Raw genomic sequence first — 22,662 nt, 5'->3', positions numbered from 1 at the left:
TGGTGCCCATTAGGAAACATGGGGGGGGACTTGTCATGCGACTGTGGACCCCAAGGTCGCATGAAAAGTCGCATAAGTGTGAATGGAGCCTTACTGACTTAAAGCCTAACTCCAGTCAAAACTCTCAATGATCTCATGTTCTTAACGCATTCGTAAAAATGCGCAAAACTAAATGGTGGAAGAGTCCAAGGAGCTTTAACCAAAGGGAGGCCTGAAAATTAAAGCGTTCAAAAAATATAAAATATTAAAAATGAATGCAAATTTTGAAAAAAAAGCAAAAACATCACAAACATCACAGGAAATACCTCTACCCCCCAACTTTACCCCTGAATGTCCGTGTCAAATGAAAGATTTAAAGCTGAACTCCAGGCAAACATTTGGAATATAATATATATATATATATATATATATATATATATATATAGGAGCTATTTCACCTGCCAAGGAGGTGTATTCTGTCCATCCAGTTCTGAGATTTACACAGCCCTGCCTCTTCCCAGAGGGAAGAGACCTGATTTTTCTCTGCTGCAATTCAATGACATTTACAGGTAAAGCCCCCTCCACCAGCCTGTGATTAGACAGTGAAAAGTTAAAGCAGTTTATTTCTCTGTCACTCTCCTCTCTCCTTCTGTCAGCATGCTGCTTGCAGCGCAACATATCTGCCTGGCTCTTTGTGCTGCTTCTTCCCCCCTTTCTAGCTCTGCTGTACAGGGCCTGCAAGAGGCTACCAATCAAATTACAATATGCAACAGGGGTGGACTGACCATTTGGAAACTCGGGCACTGCCCGAGGGCCCAGGGTCAGTAGGGGGCCCCATGAGATGCCCCTGGTACCTTTTTCATAGGCTTTTTTTGAGTTTGGGCAAGGACACAGGGGCCCCATGATCCCCTATTGCCCGAGGGCCCCATGATATGTACACATTCATTCAGGAGGTTTAAGGCCTCGTTCACACATGGGCAAACTATAGTGTAGGTCCATGTGAAGGCTGTATTTGCCTGCATGAGGATGCACAGGTGCTCATGCATCCTCACCCCCTCAATTTGACAGCCGTGTGGGTGCTGGTTGACATGAATGGGGCCACCTGCAAGGGGACGCACTGATGATCTATGGCAGGGGTGGGCAACTGTGGCCCTCCAGCTGTTGGTGAACTACAAGTCCCATCATGCCTCTGCCTTTGGGAGTCATGCTTGTAACTGTCCGTTTTGCAATGCCTCATGGGACTTGTAGTTCTACAACAGCTGGAGGGCCACAGTTGCCCACCCCTGATCTATGGTACTCCTGTGTGAACGAGTCCTAAAAGTGGTAATAAACAAAAAAAGACAAAAAATGTAATATATTGCAGACTGTAGTGGAAGAAACTCTAGCAGCGCCCCCCTACCTCCACCTTACATACTACAGGCGCCCGGGGCAGCATCCCCTCCTGCCCCCCCCCCCCCCTCCTCCTTGGGCAGCATCCCCTCCTGCCCCCCCCTCCTCCTTGGGCAGCATCCCCTCCTGCCCCCCTCCCCCTCCTTGTCCCGGCCCTGTTCACACTCTCTGTGTTATATTACAGCATCTCCTGTGCAAAATAAAAAATCACATTTATGATGCAGCCTGTCACCAGTCTGAACCCCATAACCAAAAATGTCATATATTGCAGCTTACCAATCCTTAGATGTGGTGGCTGCATTAGTTTTCCCTTTTTTTAGGCTTTTTTCCTATCTCTTTTCACCTAGTGATCTGGCCAGTAACACACCTCCTGTATTAGAGTGCCCCCACCCTGGGTGAAGGAGCACTGGAGGCACATCAGACAGGAGCATTGCCAGTCTGGGAGGCAGGGTAGTGTTAAATGTATTAGCGGATTTAGATACACTAACACATTGAAGCCAAACTCCAGCTCACAGTTTATAATCAGTTACAGATGTTTTTTTTTTATTCCTTTTGAGATAAGGGTTTTGCATAAATTAATAAAAGCTGTTCGTTGTAAGCGCCCATGTCAGTGGTGAATGGTTTGTCTCATCTCTGTAGCTGATACATTTGCTGGAGAGCTTGGGCTTTCGAAAAACAACAGACTTACTGGCTGGATCATCAGATGAAAATAGAAGAAGGAAAACCTAAAAAAGGAAACTAATACAGCCATCACATCTAAGGCAATGGTCACTACATGCCTTGGTGCCTGTCATTCTCAATGGCAGCCCAATGCACCCTTTTTGACGGACATGCATTGCAGCACAGATATGTGTCATGCACTATTGTTGGTGCACTGGTGTCCTATTCCTTTTGAATGGGCTGCCTTAAAGTGGTTGTAAACCTCAGACATGAAATTTGAAGTCAGGTACCATGTGATTGCTGTAGGTCAATCACAGATCACAACAGTCAGCAAGCTTTTCATGAATTGAAATTCATTGATGACAGTTTGTTTACATTGTTTCTTCCTCCAATCAGCTCTCAGAACTCTCCTCGCTGAGATCTGCAGAGTGTAACTTTAGCTCTCCGCCCCCCTTTTTTTCTGAACTTTACAAGCTTTAAAAATTCGGACTTTTCAACAGATGCAGATAAACAGGTGCAACTTATGCAGGAGAATTTGTTTCATCTCTTTGTGTGGAGGGGGGTGTATCTCTTTCCTCCAATCAGCTCTCAGAACTCTCCTCGCTGAGATGTGCAAAGAGATAAACAGGTGCAACTTATGCAGGAGCATTTGTTTCATCTCTTTGTGTGGAGGGGGGTGTATCTCTTTCCTCCAATCAGCTCTCAGAACTCTCCTCGCTGAGATATCTGCAGAGTGTAACTTTAGCTCTCCGCCCCCCTTTTTTTCTGAACTTTACAAGCTTTAAAAATTCGGACTTTTGAACAGATTCAGATAAACAGGTGCAACTTATGCAGGAGAATTTGTTTCATCTCTTTGTGTGGAGGGGGTGTATCTCTTTCCTCCAATCAGCTCTCAGAACTCTCCTCGCTGAGATCTGCAAAGAGATAAACAGGTGCAACTTATGCAGGAGAATTTGTTTCATCTCTTTGTGTGGAGATGGGTGTATCTCTTTCCTCCAATCAGCTCTCAGAACTCTCCTCGCTGAGATATCTGCAGAGTGTAACTTCAGCTCTCCGCCCCCCTTTTTTTCTGAACTTTACAAGCTTTAAAAATTCGGACTTTTGAACAGAAGCAGATAAACAGGTGCAACTTATGCAGGAGAATTTGTTTCATCTCTTTGTGTGGAGGGGGGGTGTATCTCTTTCCTCCAATCAGCTCTCAGAACTCTCCTCGATGAGATGTGCAGAGTGTAACTTCAGCTCTCCGCCCCCCTTTTTTTCTGAACTTTCAGACAAGTTATAAAAATTTAGCATTTTGAACAGATGAAGAGAAGGCTGCAGGTAAACAGCTACAACTTATGTAGGATGATTTGTTTCATCTCTGCGTATCACCTGAGGCCGGTCACTTCACTGGGTATATGGAAGGGTTTACAGCCACTTTAACGCAACGCATGTTAGCGCATGGCATTGGGCACACAATGGAGTGGATGGGCCCTCGATGATTCATTTGTCGCTTTTCTTCTGCCTGCAGTTCAGCTTTAATAGGAATGTGAAATCCTTGTCCCCGGCTAGCAGATGTGTTCATGAAATAATGGCATCGACATCAGAATACATGATATATATATATATATAGTGCGGATCTCCCCCAGAGTTACGCTGAAATCCATATTTGAAATACCCAACAATTACTGTATGCTGGTGTTTATCCTCCTCCCCCCTCTTACCGCCACCACCATGCTGCTTGGAGGGACGGTCAGCCGATAGGACTACAAGGCCCCCGCAGCGGTGGCGAGAAGATTAATAAACCTATTGTGTGTGTGTGATTTAATGGTGTCTTTCCACAATGTGACAAGGGCCTTTTTTCACCTGATGGTAGAGCGACTGGATTGTAAGAGAGAGTTCCGAACATGGGGGCAATGGCGGGGTGAAGCTGGGTGGGGCATTTCATAAAGGCATCACCTGGAGTTGCCGGCGTCTACAAGACAAACCAACAGGGAGAAGGTTAGGTTAGAAGAGACACATTTCATCCAGAGAGGAACAGGCATCAAATTCATTCACAATACGCTATAGCTGGGGAAGAGCAAATCATCGATATATTGTAACAAATGAATCAATAGATCACATTCCTGATTATTGAAAGGTGGACATATATGTACAACATCACTTTGCTGCATCCGTAATCACGTCAGTCCGATAAGAAAAGGACAAAATACTAAAAATGGGTCATAACGGGATGGTGGGTCATGTGACCAGTGCCCCAGGATCACCTGATCTCTGCCATTGAAAGGGATTTATGACCGGGCAAAACGGATGGCTAAGCTCTTCTGCCTGGCTGTTGTCACCCTTTGACAGAGGTCGTTGGCATTGACCACGTGGCCCACCATGGAAGACTTTGTCGTCTTTCCTTAAAGCTTCTCAATTTTAGGACTATATAGACTTTTAGCCCCTCCAAGTCATTGTGGGGTGATCTCACAATCGGTTTAGTTTTATGGTCCCAGAATTTCTATGCCACCTTGCGATGAGACACCTTCCATCAGTGGCATCTCAGACAGGAGAAAAAAATTCAACCAACACCCAACAATCACTCAGTGCTACACTTGGCATTTTTATTTTGTATATTTGAATAAAACTGTGCTACACTATTGGCGGATTGGCGACTCTTCCTCCCCCCCCATCCCTTCCTCTCTGTGAAACAATTCCTTACTGATTTGCTCAACTCCAGCTATAGTTCATAAATATATTTATTATGTGACAGTATGACACCCGGTCATGGTAGGAGAAAGTTGAAGTGGTACCCAGGGTTCTCATCTATACAGGCTGAGGGGCTCCAAGATGTGTGGTACAACCAAAACTGGTTTTTCAGTGTCCTCTGGGATTAGTAAGTGCTGGTATGGGTCCTGGAGCCCAGAGGCATCATCCATACAGGTTGAGGGGCTCCAGGATGCATATTTGATACAGAAGAAACTGGTTGTTTAGGGTTCTCTGCAATAAATAAAAACTGGTCAGGGTCCTGGAGCTCTGAGGCTTCATCCATACAGGATAAGGGGCTCCAGGATGTGTGTGGTACAGCCGAAACTGGTTTTTCAGTGTCCTCTGGGATTAGTAAGTGCTGGTATGGGTCCTGGAGCCCAGAGGCATCATCCATACAGGTTGAGGGGCTCCAGGATGCATATTTGATACAGAAGAAACTGGTTGTTTAGGGTTCTCTGCGATTAATAAGTCCTGGTCAGAGTCCTGGAGCTCTGAGGCTTCATCCATACAGGATGAGGGGCTCCAGGATGTGTTTGGTACAGTAGAAAATGGTTGTTTAGTGTCCTCTGGGATTAGTAAGTGCTTGCATAGGTCCTGGAGCCTGGAGGCTTCATTCATACCAGTTTGGGGGCTATAGGAAGCTAATTTGATAGAGAAGAAACTGGTTGTTCAGGGTCCTCTGGGATTAAAAATTCCTGGAATGGGTCTGGAAGCCGGGAGGCTTCACAGAGACATGGGAGGAATGAAACTGGTTGTAAAGCCAGAAGTTTTTTTTTTAACCTTCATGCATCCTATGTGTATTTGATACAGAAGAAACTGGTTGTTCAGTGTCCTCTGAGATTAGTAAGTGCTTGTATGGGTCCTGGAGCCCGGAGGCTTCATCCGTACAGATTGGGGGGGCTATAGGATGCCTATTTACAGAAGATACAGAAGAAACTAGTTCAAGGTACTCTGGGATTTAAAAGTCCTGGTATGGGTCCAGAAGCTGGGAGGCTTCATAAAGACCTGGGAGGAATGAAAGTGGTCATAAAGGCTCAAGGGTTTTTTACCTTCATCCATTCTATGTGTGTTTGATAGAGAAGAAACTGGTTGTTCAGTGTCCTCTGGGATTAGTAAGTGCTTTATGGGTCATGGAGCCCGGAGGCTTCATCCGTACAGGTTGGGGGCTATAGAATGCATATTTCATACAGAAAAACTGGTTGTTCAGGGTCCTCTGGGATTAAAAAGTCCTAGTATGGGTCTGGAAGCCGGGAGGCTTCATAAAGACCTGGGAGGAATGAAAGCGGTAGCAAAGGCTGAAGAGTTTTTTACCTTCATCCATTATATGTGTGTTTGGTACAGAAGAAACTGGTTGTTCAGTGTCCTCTGTGATTAGTAAGTGCTTGTATGGGTCCTGGAGCCCGGAGGCTTCCTCCCATCAGGTTGGGGGGGGGGGGCTATACGATGCCTATTTGACACAGAAGAAACTGGCTGTTCAGTGTCCTCTGGGATTAGTAAGTGCTTGTATGGGTCCTGGAGCCTGCAGGCTTCACCCATACAGGTTGGGGGTGGCTACAGGATGCCTATTTGATACAGAAGAAACTAGTTCAAGGTAATCTGGGATTAAAAAGTCCTGGAATGGGTCCAGAAGCTGGGAGGCTTCATAAAGCCCTGGGAGGAATGAAAGTGGTCGTAAAGGCTGAAGGGTTTTTTACTTTCATCCACTCTATGTGTGTTTGGTACAAAAGAAACTGGTTGTCCAGTGTCCTCTGGGATTAGTAAGTGCTTGTATGGGTCCCAGAGCCCAGAGGCTTCATCTGTACAGGTTGGGGGCTATAGGATGCCTATTTCATACATAAAAACTGGTTGTTCAGGGTCCTCTGGGACTAAAAAGTCCTAGTATGGGTCTGGAAGCCACGAAGCTTCATAGAGACTTGGGAGGAATGAAAGTAGTTGTAAAGGCTGAAGGGTTTTTTACCTTCATGCATTCTATGTGTGTTTGATGCAGAGGAAACCGGTTGTTCAGTGTCCTCTGGGATTGGTAAGTGCTTGTATAGGTCCTGGAGTTCCGAGGCTTCACCCATACCATGTTGGGGGGGCTATAGGATGCCTATTTGACGCAGAAGCAACTAGTTGTTCAAGTCCTCTGGGATTAAAAAGTAGGATGGGTCCAAAAGCTGAGAGGCTTCACAAAGACTTGGGAGGAATGAAAGTGGTTGTAAAGACTGAAGGTATTTTTTTTACCTTCATGCATCCTATGTGTGTTTGATAGAGAAGAAACTGGTTCTTCAGTGGGATTAGTAAGTGCTTGTATGGGTCCTGGAGCCTGGAGGCTTCATCCGTACAGGTCGGGGGTTATAGAATGCACATTTCATACAGAAAAACTGGTTGTTCAGGGTCCTCTGGGATTAAAAAGTCCTAGTATGGGTCTGGAAGCCGGGAGGCATCATAAAGACCAGGGAGGAATGAAAGTGGTAGCAAAGGCTGAAGAGTTTTTTTACCTTCATGCATTCTATGTGTGTTTGGTACAGAAGAAACTGGTTGTTCAGTGTCCTCTGCGATTAGTAAGTGCTTGTATGGGTCCTGGAGCCTGCAGGCTTCACCCATACAGGTTGGGGGGTGGCTACAGGATGCCTATATGATACAGAAAAAACTAGTTCAAGGTACTCTGGGATTAAAAACTCCTGGTATGGGTCCAGAAGCTGGGAGGCTTCATAAAGACCTGGAAGGAATGAAAGTGGTCGTAAAGGCTAAAGGTTTTTTTACCTTCATCCATTCTATGTGTGTTTGGTACAAAAGAAACTGGTTGTCCAGTGTCCTCTGGGATTAGTACAGGTTGGGGGCTATAGGATGCCTATTTCATACAGAAAAACTGGTTGTTCAGTGTCCTCTGGGATTAGTAAGTGCTTGTATGGGTCCTGGAGCCCAGAGGCTTCATCCATACAGATTGGGGGGGCTATAGGATGCCTATTTGACACAGAAGAAACTAGTTGTTCAAGGTCCTTTGGGATTAAAAAGTCCTGGTATGGGTCCGGAAGCTGAGAGGCTTCATAAAGACTTGGGAGAAATGCATGTGGTATTAAAGGCAGAAGGGTTTTTTTCACCTTCATGCATTCTATGTGTGTTTGGTGCAGAAGACACTGGTTGTTCAGTGCCCTCTGGGATTAGTAAATGCTAATGGGTCCTGGAGCTCGGAGGCTTCACTCAAATAGGTTGGGGGGGGGGGGGGGCAATAGGATGCCTTTTTGACACAGAAGAATCTGGTTGTTCAGTGTCCTCTGGGATTAGTAAGTGCTTGTATGGGTCCTGGAGCCCAGAGGCTTCGTCCGTACAGGTTGGAAAGGAATAGGATGCCTATTTCATAGAAAAATTGGTTGTTCAGGGTCCTCTGGGATTAAAAAGTCCTGGTATGGGTCTGGAAGCCGGGAGGCTTCATAAAGACTTGGGAGGAATGAAAGTGGTCATAAAGGCTGAAGGGTTTTTTTTTTTACCTTCATCCATTCTATGTGTGTTTGGTACAGAAGAAACTGGTTGTTCAGTGTCCTCTGGGATTAGTAAGTGCTTGTATGGGTCCTGGAGCCCAGAGGCTTCATCCGTACAGGTTGGGAGCTATAGGATGCCTATTTCATACAGAAAAACTGGTTGTTCAGTGTCCTCTGGGATTAGTAACTGCTTAAACGAGTCCTGGAGCCTGGAGGCTTCACCTGTACAGGTTGGGGGCTATAGAATGATATTTCATAGAAAAACTGGTTGTTCAGGGTCCTCTGGGATTAAAAATTCCTGGTATGGGTCTGGAAGCCGGGAGGCTTTATAGAGTCTTGGGAGGAATGAAAGTGGTTGTAAAGGCTGAAGGTTTTTTTTTTTACCTTTATGCATTCTTCTTTGTGCTGCTCCCCCCTCAAGCACCTCTAATACTCATCTGAATCCAATCTCGATCTAGCGATGTACACGGGGGCAGCAGCTCTCCCGGCTCTCTCCATCCCCATTGGCTCAGCCACAGCAAGGGAGGAGAGAGGGGGGCGGGGCTGAGCCCTTCTCTGCATGTCAATGGACACATAGAGCAGGGCTCAGGAGCGAGAACGCATGAGTGCCCCCATAGCAAGTGACTCAGCAGAAGGGAGGAGCCAGGAGCTCTGGCAGGAGGAGGAGGAGGATCGGGGGCCACTCTGTGTAAATTCACTGCACAGAGCAGGTAAGTATGACATGTTTTGTTATTTTTTTTATAAAAATAAAACCGGAGCCCTTAATATCACCTGAAGTCTCCACCTCTGGGCGCCACTTAACCCTTCTCACACTGCGACCGGAAATTGTACTGTCACAACAAATGCGTACACAGAATATACATCACATGTTCAAAGCTGCTACTAAGAAAAATGAATTAAAAACAATACGACATTTTTATCATTCAGTTTGCACATTCTCGGTTTCCAATTTTCTTGCGTCACAATGTAACACCTTAGAAATAAATCATCAGATAAACAGGCTGCCTATGCTGAGCTAGCCATCTAAAAATGCAGTTTGCCTGGCTGTCATACTGAACCTTTGGCTTTAATGCTTATCACTGACTCAGAACAAGTGTGCAGAGAACGACTCCTGACTATACTATGGGGTTGATTTACTAAAGGCAAATAGACTGTGCATTGTAGCCTCCCTAGCGGTCTGATTATGTCAGTATTTCTGTGCTCAAAGCGGTACATTTTTTTGCATGGAAATATGTATTTTTTTTATTGTAGGCCTGTAATTTTTAGGAATAACTCACTGAAATCTGTCCGAACAAGAGTCTAGTAAACATCCCGGGGAGGATAAAATTTGAAACACAAAATCATCAATTATAATATAATAAATAATCATAAAAATAATAATATAATAATAAATTTAATTCAATAATGTAATCAAACCAAAAACACTGAAATGTGAAATATAGCGCCAAGTTCGCACATCGCTGAGCAAAGTCGCAGAATCGTTTTCAGTGTCTGATGAGGAATTTCCCCCACCAATCATTATCACTCAATTCTGCAAGTGGTTCTGATTTACTATCGCTGTTCTCTAGCCGGTCTAAAACCGCGTCTGACCTAAAGGGACGCTTTTTGGACGCCATGGACGTTTCTCAGTTTCCAGGCAGAAAGAACAGTAAAAATGCAGACAGGGCGCCGGACAAAGCACTCGGGACAAAATGTATGTGAAATGGGTTGATACAGGATTGTTATACTATGTGATTTTAGTGTATTTAGTGAATGTCACTTTTTGTCATTTTCAAATTTCCTGCCGGTTCCGTCCCCCGTAGGTCCCGACGTCACAGGGAACGGAACCCAGAAGACAGATGCCGGCATCGCCTGGAGGACATTGCCGGGGACACTGCAGGGGGGACATCGCGGAGCGCAGGACAAGGTAAGTGATCGAGGGATCCCGGAGCAACGCTGCAGTGTATTCCCGAGTGTAGCTCGGGGTTACCACTTGTGGTGCTGAAACTTTACCCCGAGCTACACTCAGGAATACCGCCAGGGAGGATTAAAAAGTGCAAGTGCAGTTGCTCCAGAGCTTAGTAAATGAGGCAAAGCTTTACTTTGCAAAGAATACCCAATCGCATGCAAGGAAAATAAAAAAATAATAATTTTTGCTTGCACGTGATTGGATGATGGAAGATTCTGCTCATTTACTAAGCTGTGGAGCAACCGCTTCTGTAGAGCGCAACTGCACTTTGCAAAGTTCACAGTCTATTTGCCTTTAGGGCCAGTTCACAAGACATGCGTTTCAGATGCTTTTTTTTCTGCATCCAAAACGCACAGAAAGTAGTTTTATAATTAAAGTGCTTGCGAGCTACAATGGAGTATTATCATTAATAATCAGGAAATATTATAAATCAATATTTCTATAAATATACTTGTGATTCGCTTACGCTATACACATATTCATGTGTAGCTCTAATCAATATTATATGAAATTGTGCCGCGCTCCACTATTAATCCTATTAATAGGTATATCCTTATGTGACAAAATCTGTGAATCGTGTAGTGATTTTCCAATGACCAAATAATGATAATAAAAAATACCATAAACTGTGAAAAAAATATTCTGATATATAAATATAAATATGTTGATCCAATGGAATAAAATAAAATTAAAACAAATAAATATTAAGAGATATAGTATCAGACTGGATGTCGCTCCACTTCCTTAAACTGAACCTCTCCAAAACCGAGTTTCTTGTCTTCCCCCCAGCCCAGACACCACCCCCCATTGACTTCTCCGTCACATCCAACAACGCCACCATCAAACCCGCCCCGCAGGCCAGAGTACTTGGTGTCATTCTGGACTCCAACCTATCCTTCCAGCCCCAAGTCCAATCTTTAACAAACTCGTGCAGACTCCACCTCCGCAACATCGCCAAAATCCGCACGTTCCTAACCCCAGAAACCACTAAACAGCTCATCCACTCCCTCATCATATCACGACTCGACTACTGCAACTCCCTCCTCACTGGCCTGCCTTGCCGCTGGCTATCCCCGCTTCAGTCCATCCTGAATACGGCACCCAGACTCATTCACCTTTCCATCCGCTCCGTTTATGCCACCCCCCTGTGCCAATCCCTCCACTGGCCTCCATTCAGTGTCCTCCACCCCCCTCTGCCAATCCCTCCACTGGCATCCGATTGCACAACGGATCAAATTCAAAATCCTAACACTGACGTACAAAGCCGTCCACCATACTGCCCCGAACTACATCACTGACCTAATATCCAAGTACCGCCCAGCACAAGACCTCCTTCTCTCTAGTTCCCTGGTCTCCTCCTCCCATGTCCGCCTCCAGGACTTCTCCAGGGTGTCACCCATCCTCTGGAACTCCCTGCCCCAACCCATCAGATTATCACCTACTCTCCTCTCCTTTAGGCGCACCCTGAAAACCCATCTCTTCAGGGAAGCCTACCCCACCCCCTGCTAATTGCCGACCTCCTCCACTCTTCCTACCACTCCATCCCCCACAGCTATCTCCTCCTGTACCACCATCCCCTCCCTCCTAGATTGTAAGCTCCAAGGAGCAGGGCCCTCGAACCCCTCATGTTTTGTATTGTATTGGTATTGTTCTGTCACATGTTCTGTCCCCCTTTGTAATGTACAGCGCTGAGCGAACTATTGGCGCTTTATAAATACTGTATAATATAATAATAAGTAAAAAAAGAATCTAGATGGATACATGAAATTAGTAGCTTAGCTCCTATGGGCCTATACAAAGAATTTGATTTATCATGTTTTATTATCAAATATTAAGTGATAGAGATTGGAATATTATTATTATTATTATTATACAGGATTTATATATTATTATTATTATACAGGATTTATATATTATTATTATTATACAGGATTTATATATTATTATTATTATACAGGATTTATGGTGCCAACAGTTTGCTCAGCACTTTACAATATAACGGGAGACAATACAGCAACAATACAGTTCAATACAAGAGGGTTAGGAGGGCCCTGATCCTCGGAGCTTACAATCTAGGAGAATATATAGAATACTGACATATAAAAAGTTTTAAAGATATTTTATTGTTATCTTCACAATAAATAATTTGAAAATAATAAAAAAAAAAAAGTTCCTGACCCTTTTCAAAAAGCGTACCGGGTGAAAATGCAGAGATGTGAATGTGTCCCTTAGGAAATCATGTGAAATGGACTGCTGTGCGTTTCTGCAAAACGCTGAGAGATGCTCGGATCGCTGCTGACTGACTCTTTATCTGACATGGGCCTGTCGCCATCAAGAGATGTGCTCAAGAACACATTAAAGTGTATGTAAAACCAAAATCTATGTTTCAGTATGATTGGCATCATGTGTCAGTGTGCAGTTTCCTTGACTAGTTGTGGACATTGGTCGTGCTACACATGCCCCAAAAACAATACACAGGCAGTCCGCGAGGTACATACATCCGACTTACGACTCAGGGAAGACAACAGGAAGTGAGAGGAAATCTACCCCTAGGAAGGGAAATTCACTCTTGTAATGCAGGCCATAGAAGGGTCGAAAACGGGCCATTTTTTTATTTAAAATAAAAAAAAAAAAAAAATTGGTTGTTTGATCGGCCGACGTTACCCCCAACGGTGAAAAAATTGTCCAATTTTCTTCCCATCTACAGCTGGCATTTAACCCCATAATTACTTCTGTCCCTGCAGAGAGCTCCGCTATTATATTTTACATGAAATGTCTTGCGGTTGCAACAATGTATCCATTTATATCCATTTTGGATACAGATGTTTTTATTCGGATACAAATAGATACATTGTTGCAACCGCAAGACTTTTCATATAAAATATAATAGCGGACTGGAATTCTTCTTCTCTTCTTCTTTTTCTTCTTCTTCTTCTTTTTCTTCTTATTTTTCTTCTTCCTCTTCTTGTTCTTCTTCTTATTTTTCCTCTTCTTATTATTATTATTATTTTTCTTCTTGTTTTTCTTCTTTTTTTCTTCTTCTTCTTTTTCTTCTTCTTCTTCTTGCAGGTCACGGCTCATGCGCAGATTTTTTATCGGTAAAACAATTGGCCAATTTGCCCATCATCGCCGGGAAAATCGGCCGATCGTCAAAATCGGCCGCAAATTTTCCATCTTGACCGATAAAAAAAAGTGCCAAAACCCCGAAAAACGGCCGACCAATTAACAAACTAACGGTGTGAAAATCGGCCGATTTTTTTTTTGCCCGATTTTCGACCAGTCTATAGCCTGCATAAGAGTTATCATGGGAAAACCGTGTCTCCACTGAAGCTTTATCACCAGTCCTTGTTTGTACGACAACCCAACATTCTCAAAATTCAATTGTCACAGAGACAGAAAGAGAGGTGAAATCTTCTGAACAGGGGCACAGACAGCAAAACAAACGTTACCCTTCCCTATGTTATCCCAAAAATGTCAAAATAATATTTTTGGCTGGGGTTATGCTTCAAAAAGATACCCGTTCCAACTTACATACAAATTCAACCACAAACCGGCAGACCGTATCTTGTCTGTAACACGGGGACCGCCTTTATCAAAGTACAAATGGCAGATGCAGCACTCCCAGCCTTTCTGCCCCACCGCCTCTGCTCCCCCCTTTTTCCCCACTGGCACTTGCTGGCAATTCCCAGCTGTCAAAATGACAGCTGGGAGTTGCTGTATAAATATAGCAGCCATAGAAGCAGCTGCTGTCAAAAGAGTGACCATCTGACACAGGGTTTATAAACATCATTCAGAGAGAGATAGAGAGATACAGAGTAATATAGTTTTAAAACATTGTTCAGACGGGAGATGGAGAGATACAATGTAACAATGTTTATAAACACTGTTCAGACGGGAGATAGAGAGATACAAAGTAGCATTGTTTATAAACATTGTTCAGACGGGAGATAAAGAGATACAAAGTAACATTGTTTATAAACATTTTTCAGACGGAAGATAGAGAGATACAAAGTAGCATTGTTTATAAACACTGTTCAGACGGGAGATAGAGATACAAAGTAACATTGTTTATAAACACTGTTCAGACGGGAGATGGAGAGATACAAAGTAGCATTGTTTATACAAATTGATCATTCAGGAGATAGAGAGATACAAAGTAACATTGTTTATACACATTGTTTAGATGAGACATGGAGAGATACAAAGTAACATTGTTTATAAACATCAATCAGATGGGAGATCAGGAGATACAAAGTAACATTGTTTATAAACATCAATCAGATGGGAGATCAGGAGATACAAAGTAACATTGTTTATAAACATCAGATGGGAGATAGAGAGATACAAAGTAACATTGTTTATAAATATTGATCAGACGGGAGATAGAGAGATACAAAGTAATATTGTTTACAAACATTGATCAGATGGGAGATAGAGAGATACAAAGTAACATTGTTTATACACATGGATCAGATGGGAGATAGAGAGATACAAAGTAACAGTGTTTATAAATATTGATCAGATGGGAGATAGAGAGATACAAAGTAACATTGTTTATAAATATTGATCAGATGGGAGATAGAGAGATACAAAGTAACATTGTTTATAAATATTGATCAGATGGGAGATAGAGAGATACAAAGTAACATTGTTTATACACATGGATCAGATGGAAGATAGAGATACAAAGTAACATTTTGAGGCAGGAGCTTAGCATTCTCACCTTACAACAGTGTTTTTGCTGACAAGATTTCCAGGTAAGAATATTTCCAATAGATTTTTCAAAAGAAAAAAATTGGTTTAGGAGAATGCATGATGCCAAATTGATACTGAAATCTAGGTGTGGAGTTACATACACTCTAACAACCGAATGCCAATATGCATTTTCAGCCACATTGCTGACTTTAAGGACCCCATCCAAGAATATCAAACATCAAAACGCAGGACTATTCCTAAGGTGACAACATTCATTGCTGGGAAAACGAAAGCAATACATTTTCTCCCGTTTATTCATTTTGCTTTCGCTGGCAAAGAGATGATGTCCCAAGGTGACAACGCTCACTTAGGACTTGTTCGCGAGTTGTCATAATGCAAGGCACTGCCTCTTGAAGACCGTCCAGCACAGACACAGCCCTTGACCTCAGGATAAGATCACAAATGCCATCCCCCCCACCCCCTACATTCACCATCCCTATAGCCTAGGAGGGGGTCTAATAGCCAAGGATATAACTGCTCTAACTCCAGTTCCACAAATGTGGTGCTCACCAGGAGCCCCCCTCCTAGGATCACTCATAGTACAGGCACAGGAAGCTATCAATTCACTTGATTTTTGGCAGAATCAACAGACACTTATCAAACAGAAACAACAAAACACAAAACACCTTCAATGGTATATATAACACACCAAAGTGGAACAAATAGAAGGCCATTGTTAAGGTTTACAGACATTTAAATAGTGGAGGTCTATATATGATCCCTATGATCCCATTAGGGAATACCATCCAACACCACAGTCTTACCCACATGGAAGAAAAATATATTTGAAATATATTTAAAAAATATTCCTCCCAAATATATTGAAATACTACAATTTTGGCCGTATTCAATATATTTAAAAAATAAATAAATACATATAAATATATATATATATATATATATATATATATATATATACACACATCTATATATATATATATATATATATATATATATATATATTTACAATGCATGTTGAAATGCGTTTTTTATATATTACAAAATGCATGAAACATATTTTTTAAAATTATATATTTTTTAAACATATTCTGCAGATTTTTTTTTCAACATATAAAAACTCATTTTAACATTTATTTTTACATGCATTCCAAAAATGTAGATTAAATGTATTTTTAAAGACATACAGTATATTTGAAAATGTATTTTTAAAAATATTTTTCATATATTTTGTAATAAAAACGCATTTCAACATACAGTAAATATATATATATATATATGCATGTGTGTGTGTGTATGCATGTATGTATATATATATTTACACTGCACGTAGAAATGCATTTTTTATATATTACAAAATGCATGAAAAATATTTTTTAAAATTATATATTTTAGAAATATATTCTTCAGATTTTTTTTTTAACCTATAAAAAAAAAGTAATTTTAACATATATTCTTACATATATATGTAAATGCATTTCAAAAATGTAGATTAAATGTATTTTTAAAGACATAAAAATGTATTTTTAAAAATATTTTTCATATATTTTGTAATGAAAATGCATTTCAACATACAGTATATATATATATATATATATATATATATATATATATATATATATATATATATATATATATATATATATATATATATATATATATATATATATATATATGTGTGTATATATATATATTTTTTTTTTATTTATTGAATGCGGCCAAAATTGTAGTATCTCAAATATATGTCAATATATTTGAGAAGAATATTTTTAAAATATATTTTACATATGTTTTTCTTTCATGTGGGTAGCTACCATTTCTGTGTAGGTGACACACAACTCTACCTGTCTTTCCAATGAACCCAGACTTTTCACTACCCACAGGCCAGCCTGCACCCTCCCCAGCCCATGTGATCAGCTGGGTGCTGCACCTGCACCACTGCAATCCATTATCCAAATCACAGGCTGCGCACCAAAGACGTTCAACTCCAGCCAAAGTTTATTGCAATGACAACACACTGCTCCCTCCAACCCAAAGCCATGCCTTCAACATGTTTCACTCACAACAGGGCCTACTTGTGTAGATCCTTATTATTAAATCTGCCGTGGGTGAAACATGCTGGGGCCATGGCTTTTGTGGGAATGTGCAGCACAACCTTGGCTGGAGTTGACCGTCTTCGGTGTGATGCCTGTTATTTGGATGGTGGACTGGTGACTAAAGATTGGCAGATGTCTTACTGACAAGAATGGATGACCTGTGATGGGCTGAAACTGAACATTGGCAAGACAGGAACTGGATGGCAAAGGATTACATCAATGTGGAAGCAAACACATCCAGCTGGTTTCAACCTCGGAATACAAATCCTATGATCCCAGACCATGTACACAGCTTGGGCTGGATCCTCGAAACAGACCTATCGATTAAGCTGCCATTAGGTCCTCCTATCACCATTCAGTGTTTCAAGAATCAAACATCTGGTTCCAAGAGAGGATATGACAAAAGTCAATAATGTTTTTGCAGCATCCATATTGGATTACGGCAACTTTCTTCGCTAGGATCTTCCATGAACAACATCATTTGCAGCTACCAACCCCATCACTGTCACACCATTCCAATTCTCCGCTCCCTACAATGGCTTCCCATCAAATTGAGGATATCCTTTAACATTGGCCTACTTATTTATAAAGCCCTAACAGAAAACTTGGACCCCACCTATCTGACAGAACTTCTGGTCACCCATGCTCCCACCTGATCCCTCTGCTCCTCAAAGAAAGGAAAACTACACAGAGCCCAGAGTCACCTAAAAATCATTTGACTTCCATGTGGGTAGCTACCGTTGCTATGTAGATGACACACAACTCTACTTGTCTTTCAAGTGAACCCAACCTTTTTACTACCCACAGGCCAGCCTGCACCTTCCCTGACCCATGTGATCAGCTGGGTGCCACACCTGCACCACTGCAATCCATCATCTAAATAACAGGCCGCCACACCAAAGACGTTCAACTCCAGCCAAGGTTTATTGCAATGATAACACACTGCTCACTCCAATCCAAAGCTTGGAAAAGCTTGGATCCCACCTATCTGACAGAACTTCTGGTCGCCCATGTTCCCACCTGATCCCTCTGCTCCTCAAAGAAAGGAAAACTAAACAGAGCCCAGAGTCAGCTATAAATCATTTGACTTCCATGCATTCCATCACGCAGTATCCACAATACGGAACTTGCTGCCAGCCATTGTCAGGGAAGTACCCTCTCTGGAGGCTTTAAATCCCCAAATTGTATTGCAAATTAAAAAAAATCCCAACACCAATTTGAAAGTGCTTTGAGTCCCTAGGGAAAAAGTGCTATAACATTTTTATTTTATTATGTCTATTATTATTATTAACCTCTGATCAAAAAAGACGGTCAACTGAGAAAAATAGGCAGACAGATTTGGTTCTAAATGAGGGGCAGTTGGGAGCAAGGTCAAAGACAAATGTTGCAGATCTACTGTGGCCAGTCTTGAAGTGGGTAAAGTTTTCATTACCACAAGGAGACAAGAGCAAAATAGTCCAATGCAAACGTATGAAGAACCCCCACCTTGGACCCATTGAAAATCAAGGCTCAAGGTTCTTTGCAAGATGGATAATGATACAATGGTGGCTATTTAAAAATGACAAATTGGTGCTTTTTGAGTTGGTTTGGTTGCCTTGGATCCAACTCTACTGCTCTTCAAATTTTGACCATGGATTTTTACACCTCTAATTCTCCTGAATACCCTAATGAGAGCACTGGCCAGAGATGTCCAACCCAACCCAGCCATAGATCCCCCCTAAGTCTTATCTTCTTTCCTTTCCCTCACTTTTATTTTTCTTACTTCTACTGTTTTCACTGTTTTTCTCCTTACATGTCGTAATGGATAATTTTATGGTTCAGGCATTAGGGCTGATATTAAGGTTTGGCGTTCAGACTGAACCTTGCCTCTTGGGGAATTCAGACAAACACCCAATCATTTAACCATTCAGTGGGAGCCAAACTCCATTCATTACTTCTGCTATTATACATGAAAGCTTCCTGCGGTCAATGGTTGTTAAGAACAGTGGTGGGTGCAGGCAATGCTGAGTCCTTAACAACCCTTTGATGTCACCAGCCCCGTTCACTTAACTGGCCAGGAATCCCCGACTATGTAAATACAGGAGCCTGGAATTGTTTAAAAAATGGTGTGAGGTTCCCCATCCTAGCAGGCCCCAGGCTGGATCGAAGGGGATGCTGGGGTGGGATATGCCCCGCAGATTTTAGTTGTTCCCCCCCTCCCCAAATCTCTGAAATCAAACTGATCCATGAGACTTGATGGGGACAACTGATGTTAGGGGGACTCTGAAAGGGGACAGTTGATGTAAAGGGGCACTCTGACAGGGACAGCTGATGTAAGGGGGGCTCTGAAGGGGACAGTTGATGTAACCGGGCAGTCTGACAGAGACAGTTGATGTAAGGGGCCACTCTGACGGAGACAGTTGATGTAAGGGGGCACTCTGATGGAGACAGTTGATGTAAGGGTCAGGGGTGGACTAACAACTCATGGGGCCCCCGGGCAATAGGGGATCATGGGGCCCCTGTGTCCTTGCCGACACTCAAAGCACACCCAAAAAAGCCCATAAAAGGTACCAGGGGCATTTCATGGGGCCCCCTATAGACCCCGGGCCCTCGGGCAGTGCCCGAGTGCTCGAATGGTCAGTCCGCCCCTGGTAAGGGTGTAGTCTGATGGAGACAGTTGATGTAAGGGTTTACTCTGATGGAGATAGTTGATGTAAGGGGGCACTCTGATGGAGACAGTTGATGTAAGGGGGGCTCTGATGAAGACAGTTGATGTAGGGGGGCACTCTGGTGGAGACAGTTGATGTAAGGGGGGCTCTGATAAAGACAGTTGATGTAGGGGGGCACTCTGATGGAGACAGTTGATGTAAGGAGGCACTCTGATGGAGACAGTTGATGTAAGGGGGCACTCTGATGGAGACAGTTGACGTAAGGGGGCACTCTGATGGAGACAGTTGATGTAAGGGGGCACTCTGATGGAGACAGTTGATGTAGAGGGGCACTCTGATGGAGACAGTTGATGTAAGGGGGTACTCTGATGGAGACAGTTGATGTAAGGGGGCACTCTGATGGAGACAGTTGATGTAAGGGTGTACTCTGATGAAGACAGTTGATGTAAGGGTGTACTCTGATGGAGACAGTTGATGTAAGGGGGTACTCTGATGGAGACAGTTGATGTAAGGATGTACTCTAATGGAGACAGTTGATGTAAGGGTGTACTCTGATGGAGACAGTTGATGTAAGGGTGTACTCTGATGGAGACAGTTGATGTAGGGGGGCACTCTGATGGAGACAGTTGATGTAAGGGGGCACTCTGATGGAGACAGTTGATGTAAGGGGGCACTCTGATGGAGACAGTTGATGTAAGGGGGCACTCTGATGGAGACATTTATGTGAGAGTGGACACTTTTAGGAACTCCAATGTAAGGGGGAACTCTGAGGATGACTCCTGATGTAAGGAGGCACTCCGATAAGGACACATGATGTAAGGGAGCACAGGTTCTCTTTAATCACCCTAATGCATTCTAGTGTACTCTGTTCACTTCTGCATCTCCTCTGCACTACCTGTCAGACCTTACTTCTGGGTTTTGACTCTGTGGTACAGAGCATGCCAAGTGAACAGGAAATCTTGGTTCCATGCATCTTTGTTATACTATTGGCATTATGCCCCCTGTCCTTTTTTACTGCACCCCTAGTACAAATGGGCTAGATCTGGCCCTGGCAGGCCCTTCAAGTCTGGTATGTTAGAGGACCCCATGCAAAAAAAAAAAACCCCAGAAAAGGGAGGAGGTCCTCCAAAATGTTTTCTACCTTGTAACATATTGGTACCATTACATCCCACTACCCTAGGGCATGTCTGATTGCAAAATCTCCAATAAAAACTACTGAACAGAAATAAAACACAAACTGAGTTTCTGGATAGTAGCAAACATTAGTTAAGAGATAAATCCAAGAGCTCTAAGCATTAGGAACAATAGTGTCGGCCTACCAAAGCTCGACTGAGAATCTGCTGGTGTTTCGGGGGTTTAACAATCTACAAGACTAGGGAGGTCCTCAGCCGCTTGTCTCATCACAGTGACTCAGTTCCCAGCCTATTCATTTCATTATCCATCTCCAAACCCATGCAGTTAATCCAGCAGCTGCCTGCAGTCCTAATTTATCCCCGAGACACCCATATGCCAAAATGCTTTATTGCGTCTGGAAAAGAGCAATAATATTAAGTCATTCTCACTGCACAAATGTCAACATGGGTTTAAAAGTTGTAAAGTGCTGATTATGCCTAAAGGACTGGATATCGCCAACCATAGACGAAGGTTCGGAGGAACCTATGCTTAGGTATCAGTGACTTCACAGCACAGACATCGAAAGGTAGGAAAAAATAAGTCAATTTTTCGAAAAACTGCTATTTCTGTTTTATAAGGATGCTGACGGGTTGATAAACCCCTTCGTGTTATTCTGATATCCAGAAACTACAACTAAAGTGGTTTCGGATCCGTGGAGTTCTCAGCTCCAAACACCTGTCGTGATGATAAGTGACCTACACTCTTCCTGTTTAGTTTTCAATATTTTTTTTTTAGTAGTATATCACCAGACTGCATTTAATATATAAATTATTGGGTATATTGACTCTGCATTGGCTGCCAAGGTGATCACCTGTCTAATGGTATGGCTACTTCAGAGATATTTCAGCCCTCAGCTGCACTACGCTCCAGGAACTGGTTTGAGGACCTCATTTCCATACATCTAAAGATGTATAAGACGCCAGTGGATATTCAGTTCACCAGGCTGCACGTACTATATCAATAATTGGATGCATTGACTCTGTGTTGGCTGCCAAGGTGATCATCTGTCTAATGGTATGGCCAGTTCAGAGATATTTCAGCCCTCAGCTGCACTACGTTCCAGGAACTGGTTTGAGGATCTCATTTCCATACATCTAAAGATGTATAAGACACCAGTGGATATTCAGTTCACCAGACTGCACGTAATACATCAATAATTGGGTGCATTGACTCTGTGTTGGCTGCCAAGGTGATCATCTGTCTAATGGTATGCCCAGTTCAGAGATATTTCAGCCCTCAGCTGGACCACGCTCCAGGAACTGGTTTGAGGATCTCATTTCCATACATCTAAAGATGTAAAAGATGCCAGTGGATATTCAGTTCACCAGACTGCACGTAATACATCAATAATTGGGTACATTGACTCTGTGTTGGCTGCCAAGATGATCACTTGTCTCATGGTATAATCAGTTCAAAATAAGGGTTCAGAGATATTTCATCCCTCAGCATGGAACTGGCTTGAGGATCTCACTTCCATACATCCAAAGATGTAAAAGACACAAGCAGTGATTCAACTCACCAGACTGCATGTGATACATCAATTATTGGGTACATTGACTCTACATTGGCTGCCAAGAGAACCACCTGTCTCATGGTATGGTCAGTTCAAGAGAAGGGTTCAGAAATATTTCAGCGTTCAGCTGGACTACATTCCAGGAACTGGATGAATGGTCTCACTTCCATACATCCAAGGATGTAAAAGGTACCAATGGTGATTCAATTCACTAGACTGCATGTGGCACATCAATTATTGGGTACATTGACTACATTGGCTGCCAAGACAATCACCTGTCTCATGACATGGCCATTTCAATATAGGGGTTCGGACATATTTTAGACCTCAGCTCTCTGGTGGACATTAATAA

General features: G+C 42.7%; 1 protein-coding gene across 8 annotated transcripts in view; it reads right to left on the bottom strand.

Moving 5' to 3' along the window:
• DAB1 (DAB adaptor protein 1) overlaps positions 1-22,662 on the bottom strand; it is a 1,130,661-nt gene that overhangs the window by 53,290 nt on the left and 1,054,709 nt on the right. For 6 of the 8 annotated variants that reach the window (XM_089656556.1, XM_089656558.1, XM_089656557.1 and 3 more), the window contains one exon: positions 3,874-3,982. In XM_089656556.1, the coding sequence (XP_089512682.1) occupies positions 3,874-3,982 (109 nt within the window). The remainder of the gene's footprint in view (positions 1-3,873; positions 3,983-22,662) is intronic. The other 2 variants (XM_089656561.1, XM_089656559.1) reach the window with 1 other exon arrangement.

Source organism: Staurois parvus, unplaced genomic scaffold (genome assembly GCF_062004578.1).
Source record: "Staurois parvus isolate SC_StPar_1 unplaced genomic scaffold, SC_StPar_1.0 ptg000917l, whole genome shotgun sequence".
Classification (NCBI taxonomy): Eukaryota; Metazoa; Chordata; class Amphibia; order Anura; family Ranidae; genus Staurois; species Staurois parvus.
This window is presented reverse-complemented; position numbering and strand designations above follow the sequence as displayed.